At 38.1% G+C, this 16,611-nt stretch overlaps 1 protein-coding gene and 1 non-coding gene across 2 annotated transcripts; both read right to left on the bottom strand.

The window, feature by feature from the left end:
• Window positions 1-3: 3 nt before the first annotated feature.
• Window positions 4-16,199, bottom strand: RTRAF (RNA transcription, translation and transport factor). Its single transcript, XM_030854971.3, has 8 exons — window positions 16,034-16,199; window positions 14,297-14,421; window positions 10,942-11,041; window positions 6,527-6,613; window positions 5,538-5,626; window positions 3,302-3,370; window positions 455-503; window positions 4-337 (listed from the first exon to the last, which is right to left on the bottom strand). Exons 1-8 carry the CDS (start codon window positions 16,092-16,094, stop codon window positions 183-185), a joined length of 735 nt encoding a protein of 244 aa, XP_030710831.1. The 5' UTR covers window positions 16,095-16,199; the 3' UTR covers window positions 4-182.
• Window positions 13,005-13,114, bottom strand: LOC115852491 (U6 spliceosomal RNA). Its single transcript, XR_004039170.1, has one exon. It is a non-coding gene; the product is annotated as a U6 spliceosomal RNA (small nuclear RNA).
• Window positions 16,200-16,611: the final 412 nt, after the last annotated feature.

Here is a 16,611-nt window from a genome sequence, read left to right as displayed (position 1 = left end):
AAAAAACAAAAAAATCACCTTCCCAAATTTATTAAAGAAAATGCAGTGATGGTAAATACCTGTAGAACATAGTCAATTTTCTGGAATTCTTCCCTTGAAGACATGACATTTCCAAACACATGCCAAAGCGTACATGGTTCCCAACTGTACTAAGTAGGTGAGAAGCTGAAATCCTAAAATGTTCATCTTCCAACTTTCCCCAGTCTGTGGTCTGTCTTTGGATCGGCAATAATCGCCTGAACGGCTACTATGGCTTCATTAATCTTTGTCTGTAGCTCTCTGAGCTCTTCTATATGCAGCAGTCGCAGAATTTGAGCAGCTTCATTAAGAACTGCATCTGTTTCATAAGAAACACTGCATTAATCAATAACGTTTGCATATATTCACTCATTTCCCCCAAATATTCAGTAAGTCTCTAAAAACAGTTTGAATTAAAACAAAATCACTTACTTACCTCCTGTGTCAAAACCAAGAATATGCTTGTCTAAAGCAACAGGCAAGCCCTTTAGAAAAAAAAGGACAAAAATCAGACTGTATAGTTATTCACCTCACCTCAAATTTTTCTCACCTCAAATTGAAAAGCAGCTAGCTATTATTTTAACCCTTTTAGCTGCAGTGGCAAGGTGCCTGAGAATTTTCTCTTTAAATTTGCCTTTTTATGAGTTAGTTTTTTCCTACTACAACTAGTTAGGAAAGAATGGCCTTTACATGTAGTGGGCAGCTAGTCCCATAACACATCCAATCCTTTAAGACCAGACATATGAAAGAATAGCTCTTTTTTGCAGAAGTGCTGTCACTACTGCTATGGAAGGAAGGTTGAGCAGGGCTGCCACTGTCACCGTTTCAGTTATAGTAAGCAGCAGTGTACCAGGCAAATAGGACTATTTTTGTGTGTGTGTGTGGTACGCGGGCCTCTCACTGTTGTGGCCTTTCCCGTTGCGGAGCACAGGCTCAGCGGCCATGGCTCATGGGCCCAGCCGCTCTGCGGCATGTGGGATCTTCCCAGACCAGGGCATGAACCTGTGTCCCCTGCATCGGCAGGCGGACTCTCAACCACTGTGCCACCAGGGAAGCCCAGGACTACTTTTAAGATGAATTTCCTCAAGCAAGTTTACTTCGGAGCACATTAATTTGCCTTTATGAATTGACCAAATCTAAAATATACATAGCTTTTTTCTGCAAGCATGATGTTTACCAGATTATATTAACTTTCAACAGTTCATTTAAAAGTTACTTTGAAGTCATCTAGGAAAATGAACAGAATCTAAACCATTTAGCTAACCAGTCAGCACCTGCATAGATATACCAGAGATGGTGACTATGGTGGCGCCAACCTGTATAAAGTTCACAATAACTATCAAATAAAAACGAGGACAGGCAGTCTAGACTTTCTGCTGATTATACTGTATAAAATCATCACCAGTTTTAAAAAAAAGTCACTATACTTTCAACAGTACAAATGCTAAGCTGTCACTACTCACTTCTTGCCTAATTATTAATGCAAATCTACCCAGACTCAAAATGCTTTAAAATCACTAGTAATACATTATACACATGAAGAAACAAATGGGTATGAAAATTCTGTTAGCAAAAAACTAGAGTAGAATTGTACTTGAGTAGCTTTCTGTGTCAGTCTGGTACCAGAGTTTCTGTTCTCCTTTCATCTGCCAACAGACCACCTAGGAACAGGCACCCCTGAAGATGACCACATGCCCCAAATGCTAGTTATGAACGACTGCAAACAAGAACACTCAACTATAGAACTCTTCCACTGTATTATTATAGCATAGTATCTTTTTTATTTTTTTTGCGGAACGCGGGCCTCTCACTGTTGTGGCCTCTCCCGTTGCAGAGCACAGGCTCTGGACGCGCAGGCTCAGCGGCCATGGCTCACGGGCCCAGCCGCTCTGTGGCATGTGGGATCTTCCCGGACCGGGGCAAGAACCCGTGTCCCCTAGCATTGGCAGCCGGACTCTCAACCACTGCGCCACGATGGAAGCCCAGCATAGTATCTTTTGAGATGACATTAAAGTTCAGATTTATTTGGAGCATTGAAAATAAGCTGAATTTTACTTTGCAAACAAGAGCAAAGAGATTTGGCTATGGCCTTATTTGCACTGCCTTCCAAACCAAAGGCATAATTTTGCTGAATGATGAATGATTTTCTTATGCCATAACAATTTACTGTCTGTTCTATAGTGTGGGTGAAATAAGCTGATCTTTAATCCAATTTCCAGTGGCCTGATTCATACATAATTAATAAGCCAATAAGAAACTTTAAAAGAAACTGTCTTTCAGAGGAGACTACACTGCCCCGGCATTAATAACCTTAATACTGTTGGGCTTCGATAAAGATGGGATCAGAGGACAATTGGGGAATTGGAGGGTGACATAGACACAATAGAAGGACCAGGGTCCAGAATGTGGACTGTACCCAAGACCTTCATCTGTGTAGCAGGAAGGGGCATTATCAGACACCTGCAGCTGCTAACCCCTGAGGACATTCTCTGTACTGACCCATAGTCAAGAGGACTTCAGGGGCATTTGGGTTTCTAGGACAGTTCATCTAAAAATATCCTAGATTTATTAACAAGCTACATTTTTATGATTTATGCTAGGAAATAGAATAAACTGAGATTTCTCTGAAGAAACAAAAATGTGAAGATAAAGACTTAAATAGAAAAGAAAATGAATTACTAAAAAAGAGAAGGTGTGTCCTGTTTTCTAGCAGTTAGTCAAAATAACCCAGTAAATTTCACAAGTGTTAAGTTCTTTGAAATAAACTTTAACTGGGCACATGCGGTGGTTTTGAACTGGTAGACTGTGGATATGCTATTGGAGGCTTCTTAAAAGTAATGAAGTGAGATAAACATGAAGTTCACTTTTCACTCAAAGATGACTGGATAGGGCTTCCCGGGTGGCGCAGTGGTTGAGAGCCCGCCTGCCGATGCAGGGGACATGGGTTTGTGCTCCAGTTCAGGAAGATCCCACATGCTGTGGAGCGGCTGAGCCCGTGAGCCATGGCCGCTGAGCCTGCGCATCCGGAGCCTGTGCTCCGCAACAGGAGAGGCCACAACAGTGAGAGGCCCACGTACCACAAAAAAAAAAAAAAAAATACTGGATACAGTTTGCTTCAGAATCAAATTCAATCCCACTGAAGTAAGCTATTCTTTCTCTGGGCAGTTCTAACACAGAATTGATATCTTAAGCATTCTCAGGTAAAGTTCAAACTTATGACAACCAAAAGAAACTTTCAGTAATAATTAATTTAAAATTTATTTAAATTAAAAAAACAGCATACCTCTTTCGTTTGATTTGCTTTAGCAACTGCATCCTGTGTCAGGCGCTCCTGGACCAAAATGCGAATTGCCTAAGAAATCCCAAAATAGTATTTTTACTTTTTAAAGGCTGTCTGTTATCTTTTCTTCTCTGAGACTACAGAATAAGGATGCCCAATTTGATGAAATTAGAAATACCTAATTCATTAACAAACTCCCCAGCAAATTAAAAATTAAAAAAATAGCTACTGTAATGAAAGTTTTCACTTCTAGTATTTAATAATGTGGAATGATGTTCATAACAAGTACGTTTTTTGAATAGGTAATTTGTGTGTGCTAAAATTTTTTTTTAAATAAAGAAGGACACATGGCGAAAAAGTATGTCTCCTTTCTACCCAAGCTTCAGCCATACTTTCAGAAAACAATTATTGCTACCAGATCCTTGTGTATACTCACAAGGCCTCTATCAAATTACAAGCACACTCAGGGATATATGCAAGTGCACGTGTGCGCGCGTGCACGCGCACGCACACACACACACACACACATATGCACCTTTGATACAAAGGGTAGCATATCATACACACTGTCCCTACTTTCTTCACTTTATTACAGTAAAATGTTTTCAGATCTTTCAAAGGACACATTTTTTTCATTAGCAAGGCATTTTACCACTGCAGACACAAATGCATACACGCACCTGCTCACACATAAAAAGTAAGATTTTTTAATGGAATTTTAATTAGTGGATGACAGTTGCAACCCCAAGATAAGTGTGAAAATTATTTTTAATAAAAACAAACCAAATGCTACATTTGAAAAAGAATTAAACCAATCTAACAGTAACTGCAAATGTATTTTACACAGTCCAGTTGCCAGTTAATGTATTGATTCTCACAGCTGCAATATGGATGTTTTCCATATTGTCATGTATTGTTTGAATGCTTCTTAAAATAACTCAAAAGGGCAAACATGCTAGGATTAGAGTTTTATAAAGCTTTTGATTATAACTGACTTATATTGTACTTTGGCACCCCAAATATGCTAGCATTGTCTGTTCTCCTCTCACTCAGTTTATGATTAAAGCTGACATAACCACCGTAGAACTGTTCCAAAGCAATTTCTATAATTGCCTGAGTAAGGAACAAGCCTTTGAAAGAGCTAAATTTCACTAAAAACAACTTTTGTCTCTTGGCATCCAATCTGAGTTGAGAAAATCTGAGTTAACACTCAGATTCAGTAAAGAGAATTGTAATAATCTAGGAATAGAACAGTATTCCCATATTACAACTGTCATTTAATAAATACAATTCTAAAAAGGAGAATAAATTATGATCTCCTGTGGGTAGAGTGAAATTATTCAATTTCCTGCAAAGCAGTTTAAAGTAATTTAAAGCTCTTTAATTTCTCATAAAATCAATAATAATTTTTAAAATAACTTCCAAGTCTGGTAGTACCACTCCCCTGCCCCTCCCCTTCCCCCCACTAGACTATCAAAATTACTCAACATAAATCTTCTGAAGCATGAGTATATTTTTCCACCGAGAAATAAGAGGCCTCTTTTAGGCCATCAGGTTCCCTGCTGTAAGGTATGAACTGAGTGGCCTATCTAGGATGGGGGGCTTGGAGGACAGAAACATTCATTCCTCAAAGAGATTTGGGGGTATGTTTTTGACCAAATTTGGCATTTTCCACAATCTTAATGAATACAGACCATGAATATTTAAAAGGACTGATTAAACAGAAGTGGGGTGATATAGGAAAAAAAATGGACCAGGACGTCCTTGGCGGTCCAGTGGTTAGGACTCTGCTTCCAATGCAGGGGGCGTGGGTTCGATCCCTGGTCAGGGAACTAAGATCCCAAATGCCATGTGGCCAAAAAAGAAAAGAATGGAGCATAAGGTCCAGTGCCTAGATTAAAATCCTGACTATCATTTTCTATGTCAGCTTGAACATTATCTATTATCTTTAAGTCTCAGTTTCTTCATATACATATTTTAAAAAGACACTAGCATCCACCTCTAGGAATGTTGGGAGGATTGAATGAGTCATCTGTGCACAGTGGCAGGCACACAGTAAACACTCTTTGATATTAGTTGTTAGGTAAGCTAAAACCAATGAATTCAAGAAATCTGCTTTATGTCCCACATTCCTCCAACATTTTCCTCATTCTACCGTAGATTTAAATATCAAACACAGTTATTTTTAGAAAATGAGGTTTTCCAGAGTTTTTGTCAAGAATCAAGAAATGAAGCTGACCTTAAGCATTACCAGGTAATCGTCATGACGCTGAATCTGAAGAAGGTTAGCCAAAGCCATTACACCAGCCTTAAAATCAGGATTATTTACTATAAAAGATTAAAAATGGAAACTTACAGCTCTGCAAGCATGTAGTTACAAACGTATATGTAAACATATAAACTTAAAAAAAAATTTATTTTCTAGTAACAACAAATCTCTTTAATTTCTAAAATTGCTGCTGACAAAAGCAGTATGGGGTAAATCAGGTAAACTGATGAGATCAATGGTTTTCCTACTAATCAACCAAAGTGAACAATCCAATAAATGACTAAATTAACTCACATGAGGTTTGTTCTGTAACTTTCTCTGCAAGGCCCATTTATGTAACACTATTAATTAACCTTTCTTCCCAAAGCTATTAATTTTAATACACAGATTCCCTTCAATGGACAGTTTTCCCAAAACCTTTTCTCCAAGCAGCAGCTCTAGAGCATCCAAGCAGCTTATTAATTCATTAAGGGTAACTCATAAATTACAGGTCACAGTCAGTCAGTGAAAGAATATTTAACATATTATAATCTAAGTAATTAGAATCTTAATACTTTTAAAAGGAGAAAGAATTACTTAAAGACATCTGGGACTTAAAACAATGAAAAATTTTAACACTTGTCTCATACTGTCATTAGATTAGAAAAAATATTTTCTGCACCCAGGAAGGCAAACAATCACCACCATGATTAAATAAAATCAAAACCCCCAAGTTACTATGAGCAGATGAAAGAAGAGCATTTTCAGTTTCAGATATTCAGCTACAAGAGGAGGGAGAAAGCACACTATAACTGACAGGAAAAAACAGCACAGAGAATAAAATATCAACACAAATGTTGTCTGCATGAAACACTCTTAATCTACTACAACCAAATAAACCCAGACTTCATTCTAGGAAGTAAAAAACATTTAAGAAACCAAAAATGTTGATGATCATTTTTATGCATTTATAAACTTACCATCCAAATTGATCAATGGCTCTGCATTTTTAGCTGCATTGTCAGCGTTTTTTGTATTATCAGGTACCAAGTCCTTGTATTTTTCAGCTGTAAAAATAGGCAAAAATACAATTTGCAGAGCTTCAACTTAAGGTAAAACAAACATTACTTATTTACTGAATTTAACTGAGCCAAACTGGTTATAAGCATAAGACAACCCAAGCATTCAAAAAAAAAATGCTATAATAAATCTACTAGAAGACAATGTGACTAGCTTTTTAATTAAGCTGAAATGATTATCAGACACAAATATCTTTTCAATTTCTTAAAGTAAAACATTTCAAAAACTATCTAAATTTTAGAAGAGAAAGTCTGCTTTTCAGCTTCCTGTCAAACTTGGTAAGGGTAGAAGAATGGGAGAAGGGTAAGTATAGGTCACATGAGGTTAAATACAAACACACTAAGAAGTTTCTTCGCAAATCCTGTGAATGCTGTATACAAAACCAAAAACCTTGCTTTCTAAAAAAAATCACTTCAGGGCTTCCCTGGTGGCACAGTGGTTGAGAGTCCACCTGCCGATGCAGGGGACACAGGTTCGTGCCCTGGTCCGGGAGGATCCCACATGTCGTGGAGTGGCTGGGCCCGTGAGCCATGGCCGCTGGGCCTGCGCATCCGGAGCCTGTGCTCCGCAACGGGAGAGGCCACAGCAGTGAGAGGCCCGCATACCGCAAAAAGAAAAAAAAAAAAAAATCACTTCAAATACACCATCATATACAAACCTAAACTTATTTTATGGAGACTTAAAATGCAGAATTCCAAAAGGAGATTTTATTACTCTTACCTGAAAAATACTAAATAATATTTTAAAAGACTTTACAAATAAAAAAATTTATAGTAATTCACCAAACTTAAGGCCCAAAATGCCATCTTTGGCTATAGTGCTTATATGATTTGCTAATGGATAAATAAAGGGAAAATAAAAGGATTAAAATTTAAATCAGACAGGAGTTAGCTTAAAGGAGCTACTGGCCAAACCTGGAACAATGTAAACATCAAAATACACGATGACAAAAAAGGATTAAGACCCACTGAGTAAAATAAGAATCCACATATCTACACTGATCTGAATAAACAAACAAACATAAACTGGTGAGAAGGGAAAGCTCTTCCTTATAGTGGAAAGGCAAAAAATAAATGCAGAGGAATGATGGAATTAGAAAAACACCTTCTAGTCATCATAATCAACATAATAATTGACTCAGGCAAAAATCATCAAATGTATACTAAAGCTAAGGTTTGAAGAGGAGAAGCATACAGAAATCATCTAATATCTCTCCACAAGATGTGTAATTTTTACACTGAAGAAAGCTTAACCAAGTGATCAGAATAACATGACCAGTATTCAGGCATATCACCAACACATGCCTCCTGATATGATGCACTTAAAAGAACACAACATCACTTCTGTGTTACTCTTAACAAAACTACAAACCCTGAATCTAATCATGAGGAAACATCAGACTCACTCAAACTGAAGGACATTCTACAAAATAAATGTCAGTGTCCTGAAGCATGACGACTGAGTAACTATTCCAGACTGTAGGAGACTAAGGAGAATGAATGTAACACATGATCCAGGACTGCTTTGGAGGTTTTTGTTTGCTTGTTTTTGCCATAAGGAACATTGAGACAAATGATGAAATGTGAATCTCATGTACAGATAACAGTAAAGAATTAAAGTTAATTTCCTGATTTTGATAAATGTACTGTAGCTATGTAAGACAATGACTTTTTTTAGGAAATGCACATAAGGGTAAAAGAGAAATCATTTACAACTTAGTGTCAAATGGTTTAGAAAAAATTAGGAGTATGTATATATAGAGAGAGAAGGATAAGGCAAATGAAGTAAACTGTTAATATCTGCAAAATCTGAGTATGGAAAAATTCTTTTTACTATTCTTGCAATCTTTCTGTAAATCTAAAATTATGTCAAAAGACTTAAAAGAATTTAAGTCAGATTTTAATCACCTTAATTGACAAGCTAGCAAAAAGCTTTAAAAAACGTTAAGGCACAAACAATAAAAATTCACAATGGTTTTATCAAATAAGAATAAAAATTTTAAATAACTTAAAAGTCAAGAAGAATGCAACTTATTAATGTAAAACCATAAAAGCACAGCAGTGCCTCCTACCGATAAGGGGCAGTGTTTCTCATGCAAACTCAGTTTTTTTTAATACATTAAAGAAGACCATGCTATCACTGAGAAGTAACTGTACTTAACAGTAATACAGTCAACTACAAGGATACACAATCATATGGCATCTACTGTTCTTGGTACAACCTAGGTAACCTAAGTTGAAGTATTATAAAAATGGGACAAATGGACTAAATAAGGGTAAAATAGAAATAAACTGAGATGTGACTATAACTTTATGTGGGAATAGCTGAAAAACACTTGAAAAGCTGGAGAATACTTTGTTGCAAATTAACTAACAGAGTTCCTACCAACTCAGACCAGAACAGGCATATTTTGCTAAAGGTTCCATAGTAAAGAAAAAGTCTTTGAGTTTTCCTTAAGATTTCTGCCATAAGGCATCTGAAACTTAAGTTTGAAGAACCAGCAAAAAAAACACCTGGTTGATGCTCCACACCAGTATGTATAAACATTCATATATTGAATTTACCAAGCATTTATGGTTGATAAGCACATCTACTGTACACAAGAAACTATGTCAGGTACCGTGGCAGAGAGAATCATGACTGCTCCCTCCCTCGCAAAAAAATGTCCATATTCCAATCCCTGGAACTTATGAATATGGTATCTTACACGGCAAAAGGGACTTTGTGGATGTGATTAAATTAAGGACCTTGAAATTGGGGGTATAGGGGTTATCCTGGATTACCTAGGTGGGCCCAATGTAACCAAAGCATCCTTATAAGAGGGAGGCAGGAAGGTCAGTCAGAGAAGATGTGACAATGAGAGCAGAATCACAGAGTTTAGAAGATGATATTCTGCTAGATTTGAAGATAAAGGGGCCAGAGTCACAGAATGCAGGCAGCCTCTAGAAGATGGAAAAGACAAAGAAACGGATCTTCCCCTAGAGCCTCCAAAAGGAACCAACCCAGTCGACAAATTGACTTCAGTCCTAATACAGATGTTGGACTTCTGACCTCCAAAACTGTAAGATAATAAACAGTCTTTTAAGTCACTGAGTTTGTGGTAATTTGTTACAGCGGCAACAGGAAACTAATAGAGGTACCATGTAGGAAACAAAGCTGAGTATCAGCTTACAATTTAGTGGCGCAAGTAAGACATAAGCAAAATGGAAAGTGGCGAATGACTTAAAAAGCTATAGGGTTAAATGGGAAAGCAATGGTTTCTGAATACGTAAAAGGAACTATCGTTTGGAAACAAAGTGTAGCATTCTAAAACATTTATGTTTCAAAAACTTAGCTTGGTGGGCCATGTGGATGAGACTAGAGGGTGACATAGATGGGAGATTAGTATGAAAGACATTCCAATAATCTCAGGAAAAAGTGGCAAGAGCTTGAATTAGGGCGACAGCAGTGAGGATGGAGAAGGAAAGATATGACAAGGGAAAAAAGGATGAAACAGAATGAGAGGAAAAGGGAGAGGCCAAAGACATTAAAAAGGCTTCAAACGTAAATCATTAAGAGGACTGGAACTGACAGTCCCATGAAAGAGAACAACATAAATGCAGGGGATGGAGGTAAAGTAAGATAATCAGATCTTACATTCAGATGTTAGCAGGCCTTTCAAACTGAAATGGCCTGAGAGAAAACAGTTTATTGGAAAACTATTTTTACTACAGGTACTAACATTCAAAACCTTCCAATGATACAAGTATCTGTAATAAAATAACATTAAACAATAATAATAAATATATTTTGGCCTATAGTGCAAATTTGCATTAGATGTATATTTCAGTCTCTTGTGAAATTACCTGCTGCAACCAACACTTGAAATCCTATCAATTCTGGGACAGCAGCAACAAGTGAACTTGAAAGGCTAAGGTACAGACTGAAAGATGGCAAATTCACCAAAGTAATGTGACATTGTGAGAAGACATTCAATTAGCCTTCTTCTTCAGAAGACATCGCCTTCAAATTCTAAAAGAAAAATCTAAATACCAATGGAAACCAGTGCTTTTAATATCTTATGAGAGTAAGGAGACTCTCTAATTTTAGAAAAGAAAATTCTTTCCTAGACAATTTGGGAGCTGGATACAGAAGAATAATTACAAAAAGTAAATTTTTAAACAGATGCTGTAAAGTGAGATGAGGATGTACAAAACTTAAAATGAACCAAAGGTAAAACAATGTAAGACAAACTGGCAAGTTCCCTACATTTTTACACTCCTTTCCCACCTTTCCTCTCTCTCTCTTTAAAACAGACATTCCCCACAAAACATACCATTATCTCCATATTCAAGTCTAACAGCTAAACCAAGAAGCCAGTCGATTGCTTCTGGTCGATCTTGAATCTTGAAAGGACAGTTAACATCTCTGAGATACTGTAAGGGGAATAAAAAGTCTGGTTTCATTATTACTATAAAGTCACAAAATAAAAAAATGGTAGAGTTGAAAGAGACCTTGGTTTGGATCTCTAAGAATTTCTTATAACATTTACATTACTAAATCTTTGATGCAATTATATAACCCAAAGGAAGGAAACACTCAAGTGTACCACTCAGGGAAAAAAAATGAAGTAGGCCCATCATGCTTTTTGAAATTTTTACTTTTGCAGATTCCAGATAGGGCACCACTGCCTAGATGTAGAATAACTTCATTTTGTAGATGAGAAAACTGAAGCCTAGAGGTCAACACTTGCTGACAATTATACGACTTAAATCGGGGAGCTGAATCTAAACTTTCTGATTCCAGGTCTCAATACACATAGAGCAGGTAAATAAAAAGGACTTTAATTAAAAAGGAGGATATACCAAAAACCCCAAACAAAACAAAACCAATTATTATCTAAACCTTAGGTTTCATATCGTGGAAATGCTTCTGAATAGAGTAAGCCATGTGACATACAAGCGTTTTGAATAAATGTCAGAAGCTGCATATTCAAATGAGTATGTCCTTAAACTAAGTCTCTTAGGAACTTAAAATCTAATTCCACCAACAATGACATTACTCAAAACTTCTGGAACTCCTTTTTGGAAATTCTTTGGGGGATAATTAATGAATCAGCACTTTTTAGCCGTCACTTATTTTCTAATCAAAAATTTTATTCCCCTGCTTTAAAAAAAAAGCACCTCATTCACAAGATTTAGTCATGATGCAAAAAGCAAATCCATGTTCAAAGTATTAAAAAACTGTCAATATTAAGGATATTCAAAAGATGTCTCCTGATCTAAAAGTATTTCCAAAAGAAGTTCCAAATATACTTTAGGCAATGACATCATCATTCCAAAGAAACCACCTTGAAAGATAATATCTGTGTAAGTTCCAATATATTTATCTTTAGGTTATACTACTTTACTGTCATTTCTGGGTGTTTTTCATCAGAAAGTTTTTCATATTCTTCAATACCCTTCCACATGTGGAACTCTGTATTGTCTTGTACACGTGAGCGGGCCATCGTAGATGTAATAGGAGAAATATAAAATCCTAACAATATATTTCAAAGTCTTAAGAAGCCTATCAAAAATTTCAAAAATACTCTTGAAGGGCAAAGGAAAATAATCCAGTAGTAGCAATAATAGTAGTAGAGGCAGGGAAATTAATAAACATATAGCACTTGCTATGGTCCAGGCACCTCTGTGAAAAGGTACATAGGTATATTTCAATAACAATACATACCACTCCTATGAGATAGATACCACTGTTATCCCCATTTATTGATAACAATACTGAGCCACAGAATGGTTAATAAACTTGCCCATTGTCAGAGGCAGTATGTAACTTACACAATCCTCTAATTCATAAAACTAGAAACTTAGGTACCTAAACACCAGTAAATGAAAATTTAGTCACTTTTCATATTCTTTTATTTAACATTTTTATTGGAGTATAACTGCTTTACAATGTTGTGTTAGTTTCTGCTGTACAACAAAGTGAATCAGCTATACGTATACATATATCCCCATATCCCCTCCCTCTTGCATCTCCCTCCCACCCTCCCTATCCCACCCCTCTATGTGGTCACAAAGCACTGAGCTGATCTCCCTGTGCTATGCAGCTGCTTCCCACTAGCTATCTGTTTTACATCTGGTAGTGTATATATGTCAATGCTACTCTCCCACTTCGTCCCAGCTTCCCCTTCCCCCTCCTCGGGTCCTCAAGTCCATTCTCTATATCTGTGTCTTTATTCCTGTCCTGCCCCTAGGTTCATCAGAACCTGTTTTTTTTTTTTTTTTTTAGATTCCATATATATGTGTTAGCATATGGTATTTGTTTTTCCCTTTCTGACCTACTTCACTCTGTATGATAGCCTCTAGGTCCATCCACCTCACTACAAATAACTCAATTAAAAATATGGAACACTTCACGAATTTGCGTGTCATCCTTGTGCAGTGGCCATGCTAATCCTCTCTATATTGTTGCTCCAATTTTAGTATATGTGCTGCCGAAGTGACCATTACTTTTCATATTCTTAAAGGAAGAGAGCTCGTCAAAGTAATAGAGCTAATAAAAATGTTTAATGTAAATGATACTGTAAAATGTAATTTTTATTCTAATTTGAAAACAACTCTGTTTTCTGCAAAAACATTACTAAAATTAAACTAGGTCAACAGGAAAGTTATTCCAGCCACAAAAATAAGATAACACACGTAGATCTTTTCAGGATTATTTCTATTGTACGTAACAAGGGACAACTGTGTATGTTAAAAATAAGCAAAAACAAGACATAATCTTAGTTTTCAAGCGTGTCAATAACGTCTTATTTTAATATAATACTCTAACTGTATCTCTGCTATATTTTTAATGTAATGTAAAAATTCTGATTTTTGCCATTTTTACTATTTAGAGAATATGTGTCACTGTTTATTTAAGAAGTCTCAGTGTTTCTGGACAAAACTATTTCTTCCCTTTTTTTTGAGTGTCTACTTGTTCCATTACCTTTATTAGTTAACAGTCTATAAAGTTAGTTTTCAATGGGCAGAGGGCTAGTCAGGTATAGGACCCTAAAAGATGTGAATACAGAGTAAGTTTTGCTATAGAGAAAATGCAGAAATGAATATTCATATATCATTCATTTACATACATACACATATATGTATACAAATAAACACACACAAATATATAAATTCATGAAACAAACAGGTCTCTCTACTGTATGTCAGGCACACATCTAAGTACTGGGGATAAGCGCCTCCTCTCCAGCTACATAAGCTTAAAGCTGACAGTTTCGAGTAACCAGGGATTGGTTGGGAAAGGTGAGGAGTGGGAAGACTAGTCCAGTCATATCACCTAAAACTGTGGTAGCTGCCCAGTTGGGTCAAGTTCAAACTCTTGATGGCACATGAGCTTTCCTCTCTCCTCAGCCTACTCTATACTCCCCTCCACCCTCATGCCTAATGATTCACCATACTATTTCTATCTAATACTGAATGTTTGGTAGGAAGAGATAATATAATCTGCTTTAAAAACAAAAAAACATGGTAAGAAAAAAGTAAAATCCCTGAAGTCTAGCTTTTCTAACACTGATCATTATTAGTGTTATTTATTTTAAAAGAACACAGTAATTTTAAGCTTGCCTGTCTTCATATAATTTTTAGACAAGCTCTCTGTACGTTTTATTTTACTTTCTAATTCATTACCTTTTCAAAGAACTTGGGCCAGTCACTGCTGTGGATGTTTCTTAAATTACCTCTGTCTTCAATCTTGTAGTGTCTGATTTTCTGGTCTTCGAGCCAAACAATAAAGTTTCTAAATTCTGTTTCATCTGCAATAAAAACACCATATAAATCACGAGAAGCACTAGGTAACAGGTAAAACACTTCCTTCACAGTCTTGTGGAATTTTTTTTTTTTAACTCCAAAATTATAAGTTACTTGAGCTGCTTGAAGTAGGAGTTGAAAGTGCAGACTTTGGATTGACTTATGTTCATATCCTGGCCTGAATTCAAATTGACTCCAGACATTTAGTGGTTGTGTGAAATTGGGCTAATTACCTAAATTTTCCAGGCCTCAGATTCTTGAGTTACAAAATGGGGAGTAATAGTAAGACTTACCTCATAGGGTTGTTATGAAGATTAAATAAAATATTTAAGGATCAAAACAGTGTCTAGCACACAGTTTTGCTATTTAAGTGTCAGTTATTATTCCAGTTCCTATGGGGAAGCGGAGGAAGGACTGGGCCCGGTTAAATTTACAGCAATCATAACGTACAAGAAATTAAATGGCAAACAGAAAGAAGATACTGACTCCCATTGTCTTTTACTGTTATGGCACATTAAACGCATTCATGAAAAAGTACAGATGTTGTTTCATTTAATCCTCCCACACCATTTCGAGGTAGGTAATATCCCGATTTTACCAGTGAAAAAACCTGAGGCTCAAAGATTCAAATTCAGATCTAAGCTCTACTACCCCTGAACCTTTTTTCTTACATAAAAGGCAAAGCAGAAAAACAAGTTTCTATAAATTGACATGCTTCTACATACAGATCAACAAAACTCTGCTATCCTGCTTGGAAATTATTTTCAATTACAAAATTCAAGCTTGAATTCAAATTCAGGCCTCCCTTATGAAGTCTTGAGACTTATACAATGGTCTGAACATCCCAGGGTGTGCTTGATCACTTTCAAACTTATTAGTCTACCACAGGCCAAGAACTCTGGAAGAAAATGAATAGTGGGTAGTAGGTGAGTAGTAGTGGGGAGCAATGTTAATACTTCTTACAATTTTAATGCTGTGAATTACCAAATACCTTTGTATTTACAATTCAACCGCCCCGCTCGTCTGCTATTAACTTTTTTTGCACGACTCGCACACTGTCATTAGCTCGTTCCTATACGCGCTTGCCCCGACACTGTCAGTCCTGGACTTCGTTCTATCTTGAGCTCAAACTGCCGGATGGGCTCCCACTGCCCCCACCCCACCCCTTAGTTCCCAAGGGGCAATGAACGAGTCTTCAAGTTACTCAGCATCTTCCTCGGATTCCACCACTGTGCTGGCCCCCAACAGGTGCTCAAGGTATCGCCCAATCACCCGGAAGCCACGGGGCTGAAGGGCTACGTCAAAAAGCGAAGACTTTCCCTGTAGAGCGCTGAGGGTGCGGGCGAGGGGGGGTGGGCGTGGGGTCTGGAGTTCAGCAAGTGCAGAAAGTGCTGATGCCGAGGCAAGAGCGGGTGGCGGGGCTCTGAAGCCGGGGAAGGAAGGCGGAAAGCAGAGGTGTTTAGCGGCCGGGAGGAGAGGAGTCCAGGGGAGACAAGGCCGCGGACGGTCCGGGTGGGGAGCCCAGGTGCCGGCGCTGAGAGAACGGCGGCCCGGCGGCGGGGAAGCGGGGGGGGGGGGAATCACTGACGCGCGGCGGGCCCGGGACCGCCTCCTCACCTTTGCAGTTGAAGCCGGCAGGGTTGTGGTAGTCGAGGGCCGTCAGCTTGCGTCGGAACATGGTGCCCGCTGCTCGCTCCGGTCCCCCAGGCTGCGGCCGGGAGAGGAGAGGCGAGGAGGAGCGGGCGGCACAGACACCGGCGACGCGGCGAGAGGGCGGGCGGGCGCCGGGCGCTCCGAAATGACGGCGGCCTTAGCCAATCGTAGCTTAGGGACGGCCGCCGCCGGCCAATGCCCACCAATCGCGGCTCCGGCTGCGAAGGCGGGGCCACGTCGGGGCACGTCGACGCTCAAATAAACTTTATTGTCAGCCTCCTAGTTGTACAATAGGCAGAAAGCAACTGAGAAGCCAGTTACCTCTTGCTTTCCTCGGCGTCTTGATCATGCAAACTGTTTACTATTTTCAGTGTATTCATTCATTCATTTAATTATTATATGCCTCCTACATAATAGATGCTCTTCTAACACTGCTAATGCAAAGACTTTTAGCAAGGTCCCTTTACGACTCGTTGGGAGTGACCCACAGGTAAACATACAACTGTAATACTGTGTGAGAGTTCCAGACATCACCAGCAGCC

The sequence above is a fragment of the Globicephala melas genome, chromosome 2 (genome assembly GCF_963455315.2).
Source record: "Globicephala melas chromosome 2, mGloMel1.2, whole genome shotgun sequence".
NCBI classification, from domain to species: domain Eukaryota; kingdom Metazoa; phylum Chordata; class Mammalia; order Artiodactyla; family Delphinidae; genus Globicephala; species Globicephala melas.
Note: the sequence above shows the minus strand (reverse complement) of the source record. Positions and strands in the feature narration are given on the sequence as shown.

Bases quoted from the DNA above. Each gene is read 5' to 3' on its own strand.
- RTRAF (XM_030854971.3), bottom strand. From the start codon at position 16,094: ATGTTCCGACGCAAGCTGACGGCCCTCGACTACCACAACCCTGCCGGC. The intron at 3,371-5,537 runs GTCAGCTTCATT...GGGATTTCTTAG, and splicing joins ATTACCTGGTAATGCTTAAG to GCAATTCGCATTTTGGTCCA. The intron at 338-454 runs GTAAGTAAGTGA...CTTATGAAACAG, and splicing joins TCTTGGTTTTGACACAGGAG to ATGCAGTTCTTAATGAAGCT.